General features: G+C 41.4%; 2 protein-coding genes across 2 annotated transcripts; both read left to right on the top strand.

Annotated features, from left to right (window-relative positions):
• The first annotated feature begins 326 nt into the window (after window positions 1–326).
• Window positions 327–12,682, top strand: samd1b (sterile alpha motif domain containing 1b). Its single transcript, XM_053331641.1, has 7 exons — window positions 327–1,514; window positions 2,627–2,861; window positions 3,133–3,254; window positions 10,086–10,140; window positions 10,249–10,366; window positions 12,200–12,314; window positions 12,427–12,682. Exons 1-7 carry the CDS (start codon window positions 345–347, stop codon window positions 12,568–12,570), a joined length of 1,959 nt encoding a protein of 652 aa, XP_053187616.1. The 5' UTR covers window positions 327–344; the 3' UTR covers window positions 12,571–12,682.
• A 2,973-nt stretch (window positions 12,683–15,655) lies between these two features.
• On the top strand, window positions 15,656–21,472 carry zgc:136908 (Transitional endoplasmic reticulum ATPase). Its single transcript, XM_053326929.1, has 17 exons — window positions 15,656–15,787; window positions 15,890–16,062; window positions 16,138–16,280; window positions 16,443–16,573; window positions 16,961–17,092; window positions 17,223–17,325; window positions 17,436–17,569; window positions 17,675–17,810; window positions 17,905–18,017; window positions 18,319–18,483; window positions 18,593–18,715; window positions 18,818–19,030; window positions 19,199–19,377; window positions 19,466–19,595; window positions 20,648–20,806; window positions 21,080–21,231; window positions 21,348–21,472. Exons 1-17 carry the CDS (start codon window positions 15,656–15,658, stop codon window positions 21,451–21,453), a joined length of 2,424 nt encoding a protein of 807 aa, XP_053182904.1. The 3' UTR covers window positions 21,454–21,472.
• Window positions 21,473–21,601: the final 129 nt, after the last annotated feature.

The following is a 21,601-nucleotide window of genomic DNA, read 5'->3' as shown; positions in this document are numbered from 1 at the left end:
TCGCTGCTTTCTCTTTGTGTAAACAACAGATATAAACTGCGGGTTGATCTGATCTCGACTGCGAACAAAGAACGTGTCTCTGATGCGCCAACGCGAGCCAATTCCACCTTAAATGCCATTCGCGTCTGTGGCGGGGACCCAGGCGCCATCTTCGGTCCACCTTAAGCGCACAATGTGGCCAACAAACGCAAGCGTACCAGCTAGGCTTCCGTCCTCATTCTCCAGCCGGGGATCGCACTCTGGCTTCCCAGCTTTTTTGACACAGCGTCACTTGTGAAACAACAGAAGGGGGGGGTGGAAAAAGACGCACTCGGGCCAAACCCCATCCGCACCAACAGGAGAAGATGTCCGAGCCCAATAAGTACCGAGAGTGGATCTTGGAAACCATCGACTCTCTCCGCTCGAGGAAAGCTCGTCCGGATCTCGAGAGGATTTGTCGAATGGTCCGGAGACGACACGGGTCAGACCCGGACCGAACCAGGACAGAACTGGAAAAACTGATTCAAGAGCAGACTGTGCTCAAAGTTAGCTACAAAGGGTCCATATCGTACCGAAACGCGGCGAAGGTGCAGAGGAAAAGCAGAAAGAAGACTGAGTTTACGGCCGCTGGCAGCAGCAGCAGCAGCGGCGGCAGCAGCACGACCAAACACGACCATCTGAACAACAACGGCGACAGTGCGCACAGCTTTACCGACCAGGAGGAGGACTCTGAGCCAAGCCCAGATCCCCACACTCAAACATCAGCCAACACCTCTCATAACACCGACAAGAAGCTCAAGTCTGCCTCAAGCCCGAGTAGCGGAAACGTGAGTCTCAGTTGTGGCGCAACAATCGGGAGCGGCTGTAAAGAGGAGAAAGCAAGTGCATCGAGAGACAAGGGATTAGGACACCAGGGAGCGGGGGACTGTCCGTCGCCCGGTCACGGCCACACAACAAGCGCGCACGACGGCGGGGATGCTGGCGGGACAACCCCGAGCAGAGGCGATGCAGTTCAGGGAGGAAAGCAGCCAGGTTTGTCCGGAGCTGACACCCAGAACAAAACTTGCCCAGGAAGCATCAGCAGCCTCCCTCAACAGAAGCAGAAGCAGACTGCGCCCCTCCAGCCCAAACTTCGAGTCGGAGGAGTCGGCACCAAAACAGCGGGGAACAATGCCAACAACTCCGACCTGGGTGACAGATTGGTGGCTTCTGTTCGCAGCCTGTCCGAGAGGAGCCTCCGGGGGGGCTCCTCCGCCGCAACCAGAGGCCACATGAAGCCGCTCGGGTTGAAGGAGATTTTGGGCTATCTGAGCAGTCAGGAGCGGCTTTCAGAGGAGAAACTGACCCGAGGCAAAGTCAAAGTGGTCATGGAGAGGGAGGTGGCGAGAGGCCGGCTGCGCAGGACCCGCTGCGGGAACATTACTCTTCCTCTGAGGGGGATGGTGGTGGAGGAGCCGATGCCGAAGAATGCGTCCGCTGGCAGACTTGGAAAGCGCGCACTGCAGGACAAGCAAGACAAGCACTCTGTGAAAAAGGTGGGCAATGCTAACTTAATATTTCCAACACGTCCCGGCTGTACAGGACGCCCTGAACAGAGATGGCTTGCTGATAAATGAATGATCACTGAACCACACACACACACACACACACACACACACACGGCACAGAGCAGGACGCGCTCGACTTCCTTTTGCCAAACCTATCTTTTTTTGTTTCCCAGTAAACCTCGTTATTTCATGTTCAAAGTGTCTGAGGGTATTTCCAACATTTAGGAAGGATAAGTGTTTCTCTCTGTCGGTTAATTGTCAGCGGTTGTCCTCTATAGAAGAGTGTGTGTGTGTGTGTGTGTGTGTGTGTGTGTGTGTGTGTGTGTGTGTGTGTGTGTGTGTGTGTAGCTCGGTTTCACAAAAGGTACGGGTTACATACAGGAGCATCTCTGGAGCGGCTTCCCCCGTATCCTAAAAAAAAACAAAAAAAAAATGCGCACACAGAATGAGCGCGCGCATCGTAAAGAGCGTCTCTGCATGGCGCGAGCACGAGCAGGTTATGGTTTCGTTGCCACATCACTGTTTTGGGGTCAGTACCGTTTTTTTGCTCCCAGGAACTTGAGCCTTGCGGAGCAGTGTCTGGGCCTGCCGTGCAGTAGGCGGTGTCTGTCTGTCTAAACTTGAGACGTGCTGCTACCAAACAACCGGAGCATCATGTTTCTTCACATTATTTACTACATTTTGTGCATTTCTCATTGCGCATAAACCGTGTTGGTCACTTTTGCCTGTTATTCCATCGCCCCTCCTCTTCGTTATCCCCGCATCTCCCCCGTTGCGTGCCTCATTAAATCCTTTGTATCATTTCTGACAGCTCCCTCTCTTCCCTGTCGCCTTCTCCTGTGGGCGCAGACTTCGGTAGACTACAGTAGGCGGATATTGTTATTTCTGATAGCCTATGTGTGTTTCACTAAGTGGAAGGTGTTTTTAATCGGCGCTGTCCGCCCCGAAGAAGCGCAACAGACCCTAATATGCTGTGTGCAAAGCTCAAATCACGTAGCCAAGCCTGACTGAGAACTTAGCTCTAGCAACTTTTTTTTTTTTTTTTTAATGGGGAGGTTTTTCATAGCCTACAACTTTGTATGTCATCCCCCTCTCTCTAGGAGAATGAGCCCATGGAAACAGCCAGTGAAGAAGAAGAACGGGGAGAGAATGGGGAAGAGGAGGAGGAGGAGGAAGAGGAGGAGAAGGATCCCAGGAGTTCTGATGAGGAGGGAGGACTATCCCCGGTAGCCATGACAACCGAACCAGGCCTCATTGTGAAACCCACAGAAGATGCTGAGATCCAGACAGCATCAAAGCAGGAAAGCCCTCATCAGCTGCAGGACTGTGGCAAAGGTGTGTGTGTGTGTGTGTGTGTCTGCATGGCTGACTACCAACAAGTATTTAGGTGGTTAGTTTAATTTGTTTTTCCTTTTTAAACTGTTATGGTTATATTTTAAATTTTAATTTATACAGCTCATGTAAAGACTACAAATATAGACAGTAATAATGAGTGTTGCATCAATAAATCATACAGTGCAGTGAATGGTTGTAAGTATTTTCTCTCTTTGTTCATGAATGCAACTCATTTCCCCCTCTTGTCCATGTTTGACCGATGGACTCTCAGCGATGGATTCCCTCAGCAGGACATTGTGTCCGCCTGATCACGAAGCTTCCCTGTCACAGTGTATCAGTGCACACCCACAGGAGACACCGGTCACCACTGATCAGCTACATTTGGAGGCACAGGTAGGCTACATGTTTTGTTTTTAGTTTTTAAATTCCATAACTAAACAAGTCTGAATGACTCAACATGCCCCAAGTCTCAATTACTTTACCAAAAACAATCAATCAATCAAACTTTATTTGTATAGCACCTTTCATACAGGATAGTACAAGTGCTTAACAGACTGACTGACAAGCCAATAAGACAGAACAAGTGTGAACGAAAAAAAACTATTTGAGACTAATGCACACAAGAATGTTAGAATTAATTAAAATGAAATAATAACTAGCTTAAATAGATCAAAGAAAATGACAAATAAAATAGGTAAGAGGGAATAAAACATTTTAAAACACGAATACTATAAAAATTAATAAGTACATGAAGTAAATCATGTCTATTAAAGAATATAATGAGAAGCCATGCTAAAGATGTTTTCATTTGTCCTCAGGCAGACTGTTCCAGTGTTGAGGAAAATAAAAGCTAAAAGCTGTCTCACCAAAAGTTTTTGTCCTTTTGCACTTTGAAACATCTAATAGGCTTGTGGCAGAGGATTTTTTTTCTTTTTTCAAACCTTTATTTATTCAGGGAATTTCACTGTGAGCAATACTCTGATCGTAGGGGTTGTACAATACTTTAAAAACAAGTAAAATCATTTAAAAATCCTCAATTCCACAAGTTATTTGAAAGGTTTTGGAGTAATTATTATCACTAGCTATTAAGAACTCTCTGCCAGAAAGCTACCAGGTTAAAAAGAGTACTGGACTGACCAATGTGATCCACAGTATATTTAATTTGACCAACTGCGTCAAGCACAGTTATTGAGTTCCCTTAGTTAATCAAGACTCAGAATGACTTTATTGTAGTTATTTATTGTTTATTTTATGAATATCCATAATATAATATATCTATAACTATTTTTATTTTGTGATTTTTTTGTTTTGTTTTTGTTTGTTTGTTTTTTTACAAATGAAATTAGAAATTTGCAAAGCTGCTGCTAACTATCTCTGTCAAATAATTGTAGCAGAGTCAAAAGGACAATGTTCCCACTGAAATGTAGTGAAGTGGAAGTCTGAAGTTGCATAAAGATGCCAGCTTGTTTTCTAAATATTGAAACCTGGTTTAGCATTAGATGAATTGTTCTGTTACATAGTTTAACCAAACTCCTTAATGTATTATGATCATCAATTATTCAAATGAACATTTTTGACATTCAGTGCTCTACACAAGAAGTGAAAAAGTGATGTAAATATAATATATAAATTCATATCTCTAGCTTCTTATTTTCTTTATTGCTAGCTTCTGCTCTATATTTATATATATATATTGAGTGTACAAAATCAAATCACTTTCTTGTGATAGTGTGTTTAAGAGAAGGGGTGTGATAGTGTGTGTGCACGCTATCACACCCCTTCTGTTAATGCTGATGGTTTGTGTGGTGCACAGTGATGTGTTTTACATCTCCAGCAGCAGAAACAACAGTTGACATGTAGCTACAACCACCCATATATGACATATGGTGTGTCCAACGTCATCCAAAAAGACAAATGAAAAGTACGTGAACATAAAGAGAACAGAATTATTTGATTTGTGGTCAGAGTTCATGTAAATTTGTCATTATTGAAAACATAAACATATTTTTTTTATTTCAAGTTATCTGTGAGGCACAGCATCCTGCATCCTGCATTGTGTGTTACAGTATGTAAGAATATATTTATCATGACATGAAGAAAACAAATGTGGGATTTAATAGTTATCACATGATTAACATCTACAAGTCATTTTATCTACAAATGCTTTGAAAATACGTAATATTTTTGCCTTTGTTTGACACTTGAACATACGTAGAGACTAGAAATATGTGTAGAGGTTTATGACATGCAGCAAAAGTCAATGTTTGGGTAGATTCAGGGTCCTGGTTTGGTAAATGTTGGCTTACTGTTACACTGGCATGGCTCTCTGAGACGCTTGGATAGAACAGAGACATTGTTCATGTTAATGATAACACCTGAATTTTTCCTTAAAGTTAAAAAACAATTATAAGTCTACTGCAGTACACCAGACTGCACAAGACATGGTGCTCGTCTCACACCAGACAACAGATAACAGATGTTAATGGCTGTGTTTGGTTCAGTGTTTGTGGCTGGTCTAGTAATGAAACTTTAGAATTTCATTGTTGGATTTCGACTCAGTTATTTGGAAAATATTAAGTAGTTTTAAAGTATCCAGTGAAGTTAAACAAAATATTGAAATATCTTAACACCTACACAGGTGTTTTCACTTATTTGACCTTTTCTAATAGTGCAGTCAGACTGAAATCTGCCAGGCAAAACATACTTGTGTAGGAGTTAGCATGGCTAGTGTGCTAACAACGGCAGTCTACAAAGTTGTGAATAATGCTTTTATCAGACATTATACTGTAATTTTCATTTCTCCTTGTCCTTAGACCCTCCTAATAGTTTTGAAGCCTTGAGTTTACATTTTGGCTGTTACCATCTTGGATTTTTGAAGCCAGAAGTGACTGTTTTTGGATGAGGGGTTGGAACTGCCCTTAACACTGGCAGCTAGCTGCTAACTTGGTTACCACAGTGCTTTTACAGTCACCTCCTGCACAGTTGTCATTAAGAGAGAAATGAATTATAGAGAGCAAAACTGTTTTTTGGACCGGGTTGTAAACATGTTTATTTCTGCTATAAAGTTGGGCATTTTAATAAGAGGGTCTATGGGGAATGATGCACTTTTGGAGCCAGCCTATTTTGTCTTGGCTTATGTAGTTTGGTGACCTCACACAATTTCCAGTGACCTGAGCAGAGGTTTAATCTGCCTAAACAGAATAAGTGAAATCAACTGCCTGGGAGTGCAGGGCCTTTAAAGCTAGTGGAGAAAATGAAGAGTTCATTTGCAAAAAATAGATTTTCATAAATCATGTTTTTTATTGTAGATTCCAGCTAATCAATCATACTGCAGTTGGTTTGTTTTGATTAAGTGAAAATAACTTACACATTAACAGTATACAATAATTTACAAAATTAAACTTTTTTTTGTCTTTAACACAAAAGTGGGTAAAGTGCTGAAAGTTGCAACAAAAACAGACCATTAATAGATAATATTACACATTTACAAGATCATACCTTGGAAAAACCCAGCCAGACTATAAAACCCCTGAGCATGAATGTGCCAATGTTTTAACCTGCAGGGTGTCATTAAAAACCACAGCTGTCCTTATTTAAAAGAGCTTCCACAGTTGAGACCAGACAAGCTCATTCAGAAGTGTCTCACTGAGCCTAAAGTTTGCCATGGTTTTAAATCTACAACCAATTCTTTGGGAACTACACTAACATCTAAAAAACACCAACTATTTCACTATACTCCATGGCGTAATAACATATTCCATGCTACTTATTGCTACTCAATATTTCACAGCATTCAGTGTTACACAGTATTCAGTTTAAACTCAGTTTTCAGCGTTTCCCACATTACTCAGTCTAACCCAGTATCATTGTGACTCAGTTTTTCCCAGTTTTGGGTTTTACTCAGTATTCAGTCTCAAATCAGTATTCATTGTGACTCAATATTTCAGTTTCTAGTGTTTTACAGTTGAGTATTTTACTGTCAGAATCAGATTGTTACCAATAATACCATGAAGGCGAGGCCACTGTGTTACTGCTTTTCTTGTTCTGCTTCTCCAGTGATTTAGAAAGGGGGATGTTCTCTTTTCTCTGATTCTGTCCACGGTCACAGTATTGAACAACACCGAAAACACAATGGTACAGCTGTCTTGAATAGTAGATCTGTGAAATGGGTGACTTTGGCAGAACTACGTCAAATGCAAATATGTAAGTTCCCTCTTCAGCATATAGCAGATAATAGAATTTACATCCTTCTCACTTGTCTAAGAGGTAAAGGGCCTATTCTCTGGTTTTTATCACCTGTGAGTTCTGGGTCCTTCAGCTTCAATAGAAGTTTAACATACGTCTTTTGATGGGTGTCTGAATGCAAGGTTAAAGTCATGTCTGAATACACTTAGTGTATAAAGTGAATGAGATCTGCTCATTTATATGGTGGAAGAGTGGTGCCTCTTTGTCACATTGAAGTCAGCTGGAATTTATTTTCTGCCTGGTGAACGACAGCAGACATAACTCTGCAGGTAAAAGTTTGAATGTGGTCCCTCACAAATGGTATTTTGGCTGCCTTTTCATTTGAGATGTGAGCACCACCACAGGTTTCAGGTATTATCACCCCGTTCTGCAGCCAGTACTTGGCAATGTTGCAAAGGCAAAGTTCTTTATTAACAGACTGTCTCTCTTTTCTTCTTAGAGCAGTGAGCAATAATTCAATTGACATACAATTGAAGAAAAATAATTGACATATTTTTTGATAGCTGATTAATTGCTTAAAATGATTTAAAGTTTAGAATCCAAATACCAAACATTTTTTACCAACCTTTTTCAAATTCTCTATCTCTATTTGAATTGTTTCTCAACATTTTGAAGAAAAATAAATCCACAGATACACTGATACACTCATCCACAATGAAGTACTTGATGAGATCCCTTGGTTTGTGTTTGTAGGATTATCCAGTGTAGGTCTTTGCTGTTTACCTGGCATGATATCCATGTAAGGCTCCCTCTGTAGACTGGGCAGACCCCTGACAAACTTCACAACATAAAGTTGTGTTTACAAGCAATAGACTATAATGTATGTAATATTTTTGTTATGTGAATAGGTTTTCCTCCTCTTTATACACCCTGAAGGAGAAAACATCACACGCTCTTTAGATTTGACCAAATTATTCATCTTAATAGGTGCTACAAGCTAAAGTTACACCAAAATTCACTTTCAGACAGATATTCGCTTTCTCCAGCAGGGATGTATGAAGAGAACTGAATACAGCGCTGGAGGTGGGGCTCCTTTCACACCTATGAAAGTTGCTCAGTGGCACATGAAGCCAAAAAAGTTCAACTGGGTATAAAACCCAGATCACCCAGGATCATGTAGCCAGTAGAGGAGGTGCTCCAGAGACAACTGTCAGCTGAGCCAGCTAACTTCTGGTTTAACCTGCCACTCATTTGAATGTGGTTAAAATTATTCAATCATGAGGCTCATTTATACATCCACGAAGTGGAGCAACCATCTTATGTCATCTGACCTGAATACTGTGTGCTGATTCGCTGAATGTTAGCAATAGTGTGCAGAATGTGTTATGTGTTAAGAATAAAAGAATATACTTTTTTTGCAAATGAACTCTTCAAATATTACACTGAAGTTCCACCAATGAACAGACAATAAATGGTCACACTAAGACATCTACATAACACAATTTCAACAACTGAAAAAAAACCAATTCAATAAAAAAAACTGCCCTGTGAAATTTTTGTAAACACGCATGACATCACTATTTACATTGACAATCCCTCAAATAATGACCTCTTCATAAAACATTTACAAATCCAGTTTTTTCAATATTTTGAGTCCTGTGCTGTTCTTTGCTGTCTTCAGTGGTGCATTGCTACATTCCTTCCACGATACAGAAACTGACTAGCCTCGGCAGGAATGTGTCCTCATTAGGGCTGAGTGATATGGACCAAAAGTTATATCTCTCTATTTTTTAGCAGAATGGCAATATCCATATATTTTAAATTTTTAATAGTTTATTCACAATATAGTGTGAATAAACTAAATTGATATAAACGATAACAGCTGGCCCCCTTACCGATATTTCTTAAAAACATGCATGTGCATGAATACAAAACAATAATAAATAATAAATAATAATAAAAATAAAATAATAAAATATAATAATAAAACAAAACAGACCAACATGTATACATTTGGCTAGGTAGTGCTACTAGTGGTGAAGAAATCCCAGAGGAAATGAAAAAGTAACTGAATAAATGCAGTGTTTGCTGAAATCTGTGATAGCCTACTTTTCAAATCTGATAAAAGCATTTTTAAACAACTTACAGCAGGTTGTTTAGATGGTTTTGCATAAACCCTGTTGTGTCCTGGTCCTGGCTATCAGATGAAAAGGAGCTGTTGGCAACAGTCCATGTGTGTCACAGCTAATGTATTTAGGACATTTGATGTTTTGATGTTGAGTATAGATAATTCTTCTAAGTCAACAAGGAAGTGATTTCGTACACAGCAATAGTTTTTTTTCTTCCAATATCTGATGAATGACACATTTTACCAGCCAGTAGCTTAGTAAATGACTTTGATAAGATACACATCATAACCTCACTCACTCACCTGCTTCATGTTTGTGTTCTTAAATTCCTGTTATGCCTGTTGCTCCATGTTACTACAGTGCTACATCTATCTTTTTTTACTTTAACACTACTTTCACATTTTTGTATATTTTTGATATATTTCAAAAATCTATTGCTTTTTTGCATGTACTACTTTTGTAGTACATGGCACTTCACATTGCACGTGCAATGATACAGTATGTGTGACAAATAAAGATTGTGGGAGAAGAAAACCACCCAGGAACATGTTTTAGATTTTCAGAAAGACAGACAATCAAACCCTCTTTGAGAAACCACGTTTGGTTACAGACGTTTGTGAAGCAGAGGCTGGTGAGGACAGACAGACCACTCATCAGCCACGTCTCCCGCACCAGTCAACGTCCCACATCGCACATCATCATTTCCACCTCCACATGGTCATTTTGCAGTTTTGCGTCCTGATTCAGTCAGTTCCTTTTATCCTTCAGTTTAGGTGGAGGAGGTATCACTCAGCATGATTTTAGCCTTTCACACTGTCTCTATAGCACCGATTTATTCAAGGTGACAAATATCATCTTCATATCGTGTTCATTAATTCACACCTCTGTTTGATCCCCCTTTTCTCTCCAGACACAGAATCAGATGCAGCCAGGCACAATCAACCACACCTCCTCAGGCTTTAACAGTGAGTTCTGCTCTACAGATAATCTCAAAATGTGTTTTTGTGTATTTTTGTGTTTGTTGGTTAGCAGTGACAGCAGGGATTCAGATTGTGCTTCATTTTTCCTCGTAGGCTCGGAGTGTAAGACAGAGGTCGGTGTGTCGTCCTGCCTGCTCACACCCACAGCCTCCCCGAGAGACTCCGGCCTGTCTGACGAACGAGGGATGAACGGAGGAGTAAGCAGTGAAGGGTGAGTCCAAAAAAGACAGTGAGACCCTGAAAATACCAAACAGACTCACAGAGCTTGTCGAGCATCTGATCCTCCTGACTGGATATGTTGGATCTGTAACAGTAGATTCTAACTCTTAAAGCACAACCAGTCAGAAAACTGAGGAAAGCGAGGATTGTTTTTAATGTGAAGCAACTGTTTGCATGTAAACAGACACAGAGCATTGAATTCTAACTGCATGCTACATAATTAATCCCAAATCAACACTTTTTTTGGTTGCAGGATTATTAAAGTCATAATTAATATGTTGAATATTTCTTTTGGTTTTTAAAGTTATATATAAAATGGAATTAGAAAATAGAAATAGAACATTTTAGAATTTCAGAAACAATGAAAGCTAGAGTTGCAATGATAAGTTAATTAGTCAATCAGTCAATCAACTGATAATGAATCACTCAGTTAGTTTATCTGGTTCGAGCTTCTTAACTGTGAATATCTTCTGGTTTCTTTAGCCCTCTATGACAGTAAACTGAATATCCTCTGTTTGTGAACTGTTGGAGAGGACAGAATAACACTGTAGGTTTCACTTTGAGATTTGTATGTTTGGGAAACTTTTCTCAGGACTTTTTGAGGAAATGTTCTAAAATTTCAAAGACCAAATGAAGAAAATAATCAACAGATTAATCAATAATGAAAATAATCATTAGTTGCAGCCCCGAAGAAAACTTATGCTTAATTCTTTGACTTATTGCATATAATAATGCAGCTTGGAGCTGCAACCTACTCACTGCAGCCTGGCAAGGTTTACAAGACATTTCTCGAGATAAATGTGTTAAATAAAATATTTAATATTTGGTTGCAAATCTTTTGCTGTCACCAAGCAGTTTGTGTGTGGTGATGCTCTGTGGGATCTGCACTGGAGCCATGTTCACTGTTTGCTTGTTTCAGGGGCTTTTTGACTTCACTTTGGTCTTCATCAAATGATATACATGATCAGGTGGACTGAGGTCAAGTGACTGACCAGTCAAGTGCATCCTTCTGTTTTCCCCATGCATGTGTGTATGATCAGGGTCATGGTTGCATTGTCCTAAATTGCGAACAGGGTTATGATCCTGCATTACTGTACATGTATGCAGTGTAGATTTAAACATCCTCAAATTAAAGCTGAAGGTTGATACTCTAACCTCTTTCTAAATTTAATTTAATTTGAATGAAGCCAAATAAAGTGAAACTAAGTCTAGTCATTCAGTAAAATCTGTAGTCACAACTCTACCTCAGTAAGGCCTGTGGAGTTGCACTACTATATTCATCACTTCTGTATATATATATTTGCACAGTTATTTGCACAGTACAGAAGTCATGCATGTATTGTAATTTATGCAATGTTAGTTTTTATTTGTCACATATACATTAAAGCCATTCTGTAAATAATGGCAGTAAATGCTTTCTGTTGTAGCTCTGTCACTATAGAGGGTAATTATATCAAAAAGATGTCACTACTAAACAACATTTAAATAATAAAAGCAACAATGAACAAAAGAACACACATAGAAACAAGAACAAGAAAGCTCAAGTATCAGCTTGAAAGTGGACACAGATCAAGGTGCATGAATCTGTGCAAATATTGTCACTAAAAAAGGAGAGGTCTAATTATCCTTATACATGTAGCATATATAAGCATATATATAATTTCTTACATTTCTTATTTTAAGTAGCTAAATAGTTATAATCTTAACTGTTTCCTGCCTCTGTTTTATAAATGTTATTTTATTTCCTGCAGTTTTTAAAGCCATTAGATTTTTGAAGGTATAGAGGATGAAATTCATTAAACTACCTTCTTCATCATCTTTCTAGGTTTGTGAAGTCTGAAGGTGCCAGTGGGAGCCCGGTGGACTGGACGGTGTCTGATGTGGTCAGTTATTTCACAGCAGCAGGTTTCCCAGAGCAGGCTGCTGCCTTCAGGACCCAGGTGAGCCTGCAACTCCTTTAAGCACCACTAGAGAGCACCACAGACACAACGAATGGCTGTAACACTTGTAACTTACACCTCTCTACCTGCATTGCTTTGCTCTCTTCATCAGGAAATCGATGGAAAGTCCCTTCTCCTCATGCAGCGTAATGATGTTTTGACTGGTCTGTCAATCAGGCTCGGCCCCGCCCTCAAGATCTATGAGCGTCACGTAAAGGTTTTGCAGAAAACACACTTTGAGGATGACGACTGCTAACGATACATGGAATAAACACTGTTTAGAGACTGAGATTGTTTATATCTATATATAACTCAATTAATCATATAAAAATGCATGCATGATATAAAATATACTTTTTTATCTCATGTCCAAGAACACACACACAGGCATACAGTACCCACACACTTCCTCCAGGCCCTCTGTGACTGCTCTGGTTGATGGACGACTAAAACCGAGATTTTAAGATGCAGAAGTCCAAAAGCAGTCATGCAATTTCTCTCTTTTTCCAAAAAAACTATTACAACAATGAAGCACTTTGCAATTTCTCGATTAAAACTGTGGGAGATGTTCTGTTTTGATGTATTGTTATTTCGTGCTGACCTCCGTTACGCACGTTTTGAAAGAGGTCATGTTCATTCTGTTTGGAGGCAAGTTCTGTTTCTCTTTCTTTTGAGGTTGTGATATGAAGGTTTTTTCTTGCTGCGGGTTTGTGTCTGTCCCTGTCAACAGCAACAAATTACAAGTTGAACAGATTTAAGCGGTACCGCCTTTTAACATGTTTGTTGAACTATAACCAAAATGATATGACTATACTGTAATGAAATACATTAATGCTGACGTTAATATTGACACTGACACCAAATTTATAAAAATTGGTATTTCATGGGTTGAAAATAGCTTGAATGAATCAGCCCTGAAAAGGCGCGGCCAATGCTGACGTGCAGTATGCCCTATGGGAGTTCTCTAAGCCATGAAATTTATATAAAAGGAGGAATGTTGACGCCACCCTCCCAGCACCAATCTAAATCTGTGAAAACGCCGGCCTCTTTTTCAAATATATGCTGATTGAGACAGTTTTAGCTTCTGGAGCTAACAGCAGCCAACAGCAAAACTGACTTGCTGGAAGAAATCTATCCATCTGTGTCTGTCACAGGACAGTCAGAGGTCAGGGGACGTCAGAGGAACTCCTGCCCTCCTGCCTCACACATCCATGCCCCCCTCTGCCAATCTTCCCTTCTCAGCCCACCTCTTAGCATTTGTCTAAATGATGCAGTGGGTGGAGTTAGGCTCAGGCGTGTGGGTGAAATTACACTTTAAATACATTCCCTGAAGCTGGAGTAGATGGTTGAGATTCTGTTAAATTGCTGCTAAATCACAACCTTTGGAAAACAGTCTTTGACCAAAGCAATAAGCTGACAATTCCCACAAGATGTTCTGGAGGTTGTTGGACTGGCAGGTGGTTGATTTTGTGTTGCTTAACATTTGAACAGATGAAACCCTCTGACATAAGCTTGTTCATAATGTTTTAAACAGATCTTCTTCAGCCCACATTACAGCAGGCTCCATAAATGTTGATCACCAGCTAACTGAACTGAAATCAGCAGAACAATCAACTAGAGGTACCAGAGTAAATATGTAAATACATTCAAGCAAAAAACAAACAAACAAAACATTTAATACATCCGCCTAAATTTATGAAACAGAGAGAAATAACGATTTGAATGAAAGATGTTAACGCAGGGTAATGCTGAGTCAATCAATCAACTGATCTCATGCCACCAGCATTTTTTTTACCGTTTTTGCAGCTCAAACTTTGGAAACCAAAATGCTGTCAGACTGTCATCCATATCATTCCCACCTGCAGGACACACATTCCAGGTTTTACATTGTCTTTGTACAAACATCATTTTTTTTTAAATAAATTCTGTTATTTGTGTGTTTGTATATTTCTGTTTTCGACTTATTGATGTTTTTTTGTGTGAATGTTTTTCAGTCAAATCCAACATTTCTCAAACCTCTACCTCTCTACTCTCATACCCCCCTAAACTCTCACTTTTTTTCAAGTTATCACAGTTGGTTGAGGGTGTATGTTTCAGTGCTTGTTGCACTCATTCATATCATTTCATTCTTATTTGTTCAGTCTGTAGGAGAAGGACCGCTGTGTCTGATTCTCACAAAGGGGAATGTACAATATGACTATGCCCTTGTTTCCCATCATTTGTTAACGAGCAAATTTAGTAATAAAAGTTTTGATTAAAATGTCACAATGTGTCCATTTTGAGTGTGTGTTAATGCTCTGTTGTTGTGGCTTGCATGTTGTAAGATGTGTAATCGATGTTTGTGTCCATGTATAGGATTGTGTGTGTGTGTGTGTGTGTGTGTGTGTGTGCGTGTGTGTGTGTGTGTAGCAGATATAAACGTGCCACATATAATGTGTGAGGGAGGGCATATATGTAACCGTTGATTTTGAGCAGCTGTGTCACAACAGCAGTGTCCGTCAGTCACAACAGCGAGGAGTCCCAACGAGGAAAGACCATGCCACGTTTTTGGATAGAAAGGACTTATCCAGGAGATGAAACAGATTATGAGTCTTTGAAAATGGACTCTGCATATCATCTATTTTGGCTGACAAATATCTAGCAGTAAACCAGGAGGCATTTTTTGTGGCAGGCTGTTGTGCTTGCTTTTGCTGGTTAGGAGCAAGGGGAGGAGGGAATATCACGCTATAACTGTCCTGGGACTCTCTCCAAGGTAAGTGCTCAGGATATCTGTGTGTGTGTGTGTGTGTGTGTGTGTGTGTGTGTGTGTGTGTGTGTGTGTGTGTAAGAAAGTGTGTGTGCACACGGTGGTGTTACAAATAAGACTGGGAAGCAGATGGGCATATTTATACCTCCACTGATAAACAGACTGGCTGCAGCAGCCACAAACATGGTGGTTCAATGCAACAGAGTAAAGAGGAAAAACTGAGACTCTGCTTGGAACTTCTGGGCTGCAAGAAGACCAAAACCACGACAGTAAACAACTGCAGAAGACAGAGAGAGGCAGAGTGTGAAAGTCTCAGGAAGAAATCTGACAAGACAAAGGACAGCAGTTATGCCACGCTCAGGAGGAGTGGAGTGAGTGAAACAGCTGCATGTGTACAGTGTATCTGTGTGTCATTTTTGTGGCAAGAAATTGTTCAATTTCTAAAAAAGAGCAAACGTTTTGTTATTTCTATATATTTGGAGACACACTGTGATATAGTTGCTATGTGCAAAACCAGAGAGAGTCTAAATACAGCTCAGCGTCACATGAGGAAATTAGAGCCACCAGTGCAGATCCTGCATGTCAGTGTGTCATAATGTGCCTCTTGTTTGGAAGCCCAAAGGGAGAAGATTTCTCAACTGCCATCCTGAAGCAGAAACACAGACCAAACAGACTCATTGTGGATGAAGCTCTCAATGAAGACAGCAGCATTGTCAGCCTATCACAGGTGTGTGTGTGTGTGTGTGTGTGTGTGTGTGTGTTTGTTTCAGGTATAAATACATCACAGTCCTGTATGTATTTGTTCTCTTGACTCTTGTTTTTCCACCAGAACAAGACAGAGGAGCTGCAGCTCTTCCGGGGGGACACAGTGGTGTTGAGGGGGCGGAAGCGCCGCCAGACAGTGTGCATAGTCCTGACCGATGCCACCTGCGGAGATGAACGGATCCGTATGAACCGTGTAACCCGCAACAACCTGCGTGTCCGCCTTGGTGACGTCATCAGGTAGAGCTTACACGTGAAATGAAGTTTGAGGATATTTCATGAAAGCTCAGGAGTAATCTATTGATGTTATTACAGTATTCATGCCTGCCCTGATATCAAGTATGGAAAGAGGATCCATATCCTCCCCATAGATGACACCATTGAGGGCCTGACAGGGAACCTCTTTGAGGTTTTCCTCAAGCCATACTTTCTGGAGGCTTACCGCCCTGTACATCAAGGTACCACAACACCTCTGACACAGATTTTACTGCAGGAACACAGTTGAAACAACCTATTTCTGGTCAGCATGTTTGTTATTTAACAGTATGTTGAATCATATAATCCTGAACACATTTGGATGCTCCTCTGTGTGTGCTGTAACTTGTTCTCTGTGTGGACAGGTGACGTCTTCCTGGTAAGGGGGAGTATGCGGGCGGTGGAGTTCAAGGTAGTGGAGACAGATCCCAGCCCTCACTGTATCGTTGCCCCTGACACCGTCATTTACTGTGAGGGAGAGCCAATCAAAAGAGAGGTCTGTGAGAGATTTTTATGCCTCTGGGTAGTGTGTGGTTGTATTATGGGCCATTTGTGCACGGCAACACCACACTCAAAACTCTAGCTATTTCAAGATGGTATACTACTCTTTGTCTAGTAACTTTAAAGTACTACATAGTGAACATTAGACTATATCTGCAACTGTAATGCAGACTTGAGGACATCATGCAATTCATGCTGTTTTGTTTTGTTTTTTGTAAATGGCACATTCATGCTGCAAACATCCTCATTTGTACTCAGTAGAGTTGAGATGGGACTATGCAGGCCACTCTTGTAAATTAAAGTTATCAGGAACAGGACCACTGAGTATGTTCATGACTGAGAATGAACTCAGATCTGAATCTTGTGTATTGCCCTGTGACAGGATGAAGAGGAGAGTCTTAATGACATTGGCTATGACGACATCGGAGGTTGTCGAAAGCAGCTTGCCCAGATTAAAGAGATGGTGGAGCTTCCTCTCAGACACCCCGGGCTTTTTAAGACGATAGGAGTTAAGGTATCACACACACACACACACACACACAGACAGCAGACACACAACTATGAACCCATCTGCATCCTTCCATTCTGACATTAAGACATTTCTCTTTTCATGACTCAGTGTGTTCGTCCCTCCTCTTCCTCAGCCCCCCAGAGGTATCCTGCTATACGGCCCTGCAGGCACAGGGAAGACCCTGGTTGCGCGAGCCGTAGCCAACGAAACCGGCGCCTTCTTCTTCCTCATCAATGGTGAGGCTTTCTTCTGCTCACATAGTGTCACAGTAAGACCATCATCAACTTCTCTATTTATGTCTCTGTGTGGGAGACAATGTGTTTAAAATATGTTATTTTGTGACAAGGTCCTGAGATCATGAGTAAGCTGGCTGGAGAGTCAGAGAGCAACCTGAGAAAGGCCTTTGAGGAAGCAGAGAAAAACGCTCCAGCCATCATCTTTATTGATGAGCTGGATGCCATCGCCCCCAAGAGAGAGAAGGTAAGCAATGTGGAACAAATTAGAAATCTTCTTTCTGATGCGTCACATCGTAATGTGTGTGTGTGTGTGTTGTTTGTGTGTGTGTGTGTGTTTGTGTTTGTGTAGACCCATGGAGAAGTGGAGAGGCGTATAGTGTCCCAGCTCCTGACCCTGATGGATGGCCTGAAGCAAAGAGCTCATGTGGTTGTCATGGCAGCAACAAACCGACCTAACAGTGTGGATACTGCTCTCAGACGCTTTGGTTAGGACACATACATGCACACACGATACACGCGCACACACACACACACACACACACATTATATGCTGACAAATACAGTGATGTCTCTTTTCAGGCAGGTTTGACCGTGAGATCGACATTGGAATCCCAGATTCAACTGGCAGACTGGAAATCCTGCAGATCCACACCAAAAACATGAAACTGGCTGATGATGTCGACTTGGAGAGGGTGAGAAAGTGAAGCAGTCCAGTCCAACTTAACTTCAAAGGAAATTCTTTCAAACTGAAAGGATTACTGGATGTGTTGAAGTAGTTGTTGCAGATAGTTAATCTAATTTTTTGAGCAAACCAGAACTGACATAGTTTTTCACGTCTGAGGATGTGCTGTGTCAGACCATTGGTTGCAGTGTTACACTCTGCAAACACATCACCTTCTGCTGGCATCTATTCCAATCTTCTGGAGCTGCAATGATTAGCTGATCAATCAGTAGTCAATCACCAATTATGTTCATGTTTAATTTATTCAATAGATCGCCACAGAGACTCACGGCCATGTGGGCGCTGACCTGGCTGCTCTGTGCTCAGAAGCTGCTCTGCAAGCCATCCGCAAGAAGATGATCCTCATAGACCTGGAGGACGATACCATCGATGCCGACCTGCTCAACTCACTAGCTGTCACCATGGACGACTTCCAGGTATACAAACATACACATATACAAACGTACATACTGTAGTTCCTCCAGAACTGTCATCTGTAACTACACAACAACTAAAAGCTTGACACGAACATTTCTTCTCCCTCAGTGGGCACTGAGTCAGAGCAACCCATCAGCTTTGAGAGAAACTGTTGCAGAGGTACCTCATGTCAACTGGGAGGACATCGGAGGACTGGACGATGTCAAGAGAGAACTTCAAGAACTGGTTCAGGTGGGAGAAACACACACAAACACTCATACCACCAGATGCTGCACATATCTACTAACACCAGCCCCATCAACATTACATTAATCTCCATCTTGCTCCTCTCAGTACCCAGTTGAGTATCCAGACAAGTTCCTAAAGTTTGGGATGACCCCATCTCGGGGAGTGTTATTCTATGGTCCTCCAGGTTGTGGGAAAACTCTTCTGGCTAAAGCCATTGCCAATGAGTGCCAGGCTAACTTTGTCTCCATCAAAGGACCTGAGATGCTCACCATGTGGTTTGGAGAATCAGAGGCCAATGTCAGAGACGTCTTTGATAAGGTGGGAACAGAGCAAAGAATAAAAAAATAACCTAAAACACGAGTGTGTAGATAGTAAACTGGAATCTGTAGTCTTATCTATGCAGATCAGATATATTCAGTAACACCTGTTGCTCTTATGTTTAAGACTGCATCGTTTTTGACTCCTGTCCTTTCCCCTCTGCCTCAGGCCAGGCAAGCAGCCCCCTGCATCTTGTTTTTCGACGAGTTGGACTCAATTGCCAAATCCAGAGGGGGCGGTGGCGGGGATGCAGGTGGCGCAGCTGACAGAGTCATTAACCAGATACTCACAGAGATGGATGGCATGTCCGACAAAAAGAATGTTTTCATCATAGGCGCCACGAACAGGTACAGATTTGGGGATGATGATTTCTGTCTGTAAATCTTCATTTCTCTTCCTCTTCACCCCACTTTCTCCCTCTTCTCATCACACCAGACCAGACATCATAGACGCAGCCATCCTGAGGCCGGGCCGTTTAGATCAGCTCATCTACATCCCACTCCCAGACAAACGCTCTCGCTCCGCCATCCTACGCGCCAACCTCCGCAAGTCCCCTATTGCCCGAGTTAGTGATACTCACAAAGACACATTTTCCTGCTAATCTCTCTTCTTCATTTATGTATTTAAAAGTATGAACAGAAAATCACAAGTATTAATTGTGAAGAATATTCCTTGTAGTTGATGGAACTGTATTGTTAAAAGGTACATTATGCAGGATTTTCCTAAAAAAAACCAAACAAACATGTATAGGCTCATACAAATCATCATTTATGACCCACTCGTAGAGCATGGCAGTTTATGAAGCTACAGAGACTGTGCCCTCTGCCTGTATTTTCTTATTTTGTTACTATGTTTGAGTCGTGTCTGGGCGTCCACTCTTGGGCAATGGGAGTGAAGCCCTCAGCCAATAACAGCATGCAAGGTGGACTATTGTAGCAACCAGGTTATATCACAGTCTTTGTCTCTTTCCTCTGCTCCACTCTGCTCTCTGTCTCTGTGTTATGGATGTATAAAGAGCTGCAGGTCTGTGTGTTTGCTTGACTGAGGACAGGGCTGAGCTACACACACACACACACACACACACACACACACACACACACACACACACACACAGATTTGTTTTTGCCAGTGCTGCTCACTCTCTTTAATCACTCTCTAGCTTGCTCAACCAACACTGCACTCTCTCTCTCTCACTCAGGAGGAGGGGCCAACTTTAGATGCTATGTGTTTACAAACATCAACTGACAAATCCTGCATAGTGTACCTTTAAACTCTGACAGTCATAATATCTTATGAACTTATATGTTTTGATGAGACTTTATCCTCTAAAAGCTGTTGTAAGTACATTCTGCAGATAAATGTAGTGCAGTGAAATGTGAAATATTACATTAAAAAGTGTCATTACCTTTTACAGTAAGTACTGTAGAACTTTTAGTGACCAGAATTACCCTGCTTCCATGAAAACAATACATAACAGTACTCAGGTTAATAATTTGGTCGCAATTTTTTTTTAACTGTGAGTAGACACATAAACAATGACCACTGTATCATGTGAACCTAAAGATTCAACACCTTCATTTTCCTGCCTCTTTTTCTTTGTGTCTCTCCTTCCTGTAGGATGTAGACCTTGAATACCTGTCTGGTATCACAGAGGGTTTCTCTGGAGCCGACCTAACAGAGATCTGCCAGCGGGCTTGTAAGCTGGCCATCCGTGAGGCCATCGAGGCCGAGATCAAAGCTGAACGTCAGAGGCAGAGCAGACCAGGCATCCCCATGGTCAGACTCTCTGCACAGTATACTTGTTTATGTCCCATGTTGAAATTCTTTAAACAACACACACACACATACATGCTCCACACCTCAAAGCAGTACCAGGCTGTGTGTGCTCGGTGCAGAATGAGAATGTGGAAGATAAAAAGTTCCCTAAAGGGCGGCTGTGTGTTCATGTAACTTTCAGCCTTTGGACTGGGAACACACACACATACATATATACAGTGTACAATATATTTTGTTTCCACATATAGTCAAAATGATTTTCCTTGTCTGCAGGATGAGGACTTCGATCCAGTCCCAGAGATCAGGAAGGACCACTTTGAAGAGGCAATGCGATTTGCTCGTCGCTCTGTCAGTGACAATGACATTCGTAAATATGAGATGTTTGCTCAAACTCTGCAACAGAGCCGAGGCTTTGGGAACTTCAGGTACACAAACACAGGCAGTACAAAATATTTGACTACAGAAAACCTTCTCGGAATTTTTTTAAATCTTTTTTTTCTTTTGCTATTAAGTTGACCTTGATTTTTTTTTCTACACTTAGGTTCCCTTCAGCTACTGGTTCACAGTCTGGGGGTCAAGGATCAGGTTCTGGGTCAGGGAGGCCAGGCTTGTACAGAGAGGAAGGCGATGATGACCTTTATCAGTGACAAAAACTCATCATTTAATGGAGCAGCTGCACCATGTTTTCCTCTTCCTAAACTGAACTTTTGCTTCCTTGGAAGAATGGAAACAGGAGAATAATAGAAGTGGAAATGGGAAGCAGAAGGGCATCATAGTCAAATATTGTTATATTAT

Source organism: Scomber japonicus, chromosome 2, assembly GCF_027409825.1.
Source record: "Scomber japonicus isolate fScoJap1 chromosome 2, fScoJap1.pri, whole genome shotgun sequence".
Lineage (NCBI taxonomy): Eukaryota > Metazoa > Chordata > Actinopteri > Scombriformes > Scombridae > Scomber > Scomber japonicus.
The sequence above is the reverse complement of the archived record's forward strand: the minus strand, read 5'-3'. Positions and strand labels throughout refer to the sequence as shown.

Coding starts and splice junctions, on each gene's coding strand:
- samd1b (XM_053331641.1), top strand. CDS start 345: ATGTCCGAGCCCAATAAGTACCGAGAGTGGATCTTGGAAACCATCGAC. Junction 1,515..2,626: donor ACAAGCACTCTGTGAAAAAG/GTGGGCAATGCT, acceptor CCCTCTCTCTAG/GAGAATGAGCCCATGGAAAC. Junction 12,315..12,426: donor CTGCTGCCTTCAGGACCCAG/GTGAGCCTGCAA, acceptor TCTCTTCATCAG/GAAATCGATGGAAAGTCCCT.
- zgc:136908 (XM_053326929.1), top strand. CDS start 15,656: ATGTGCCTCTTGTTTGGAAGCCCAAAGGGAGAAGATTTCTCAACTGCC. Junction 16,574..16,960: donor GAGAGCCAATCAAAAGAGAG/GTCTGTGAGAGA, acceptor GCCCTGTGACAG/GATGAAGAGGAGAGTCTTAA. Junction 17,811..17,904: donor TACTGCTCTCAGACGCTTTG/GTTAGGACACAT, acceptor GTCTCTTTTCAG/GCAGGTTTGACCGTGAGATC.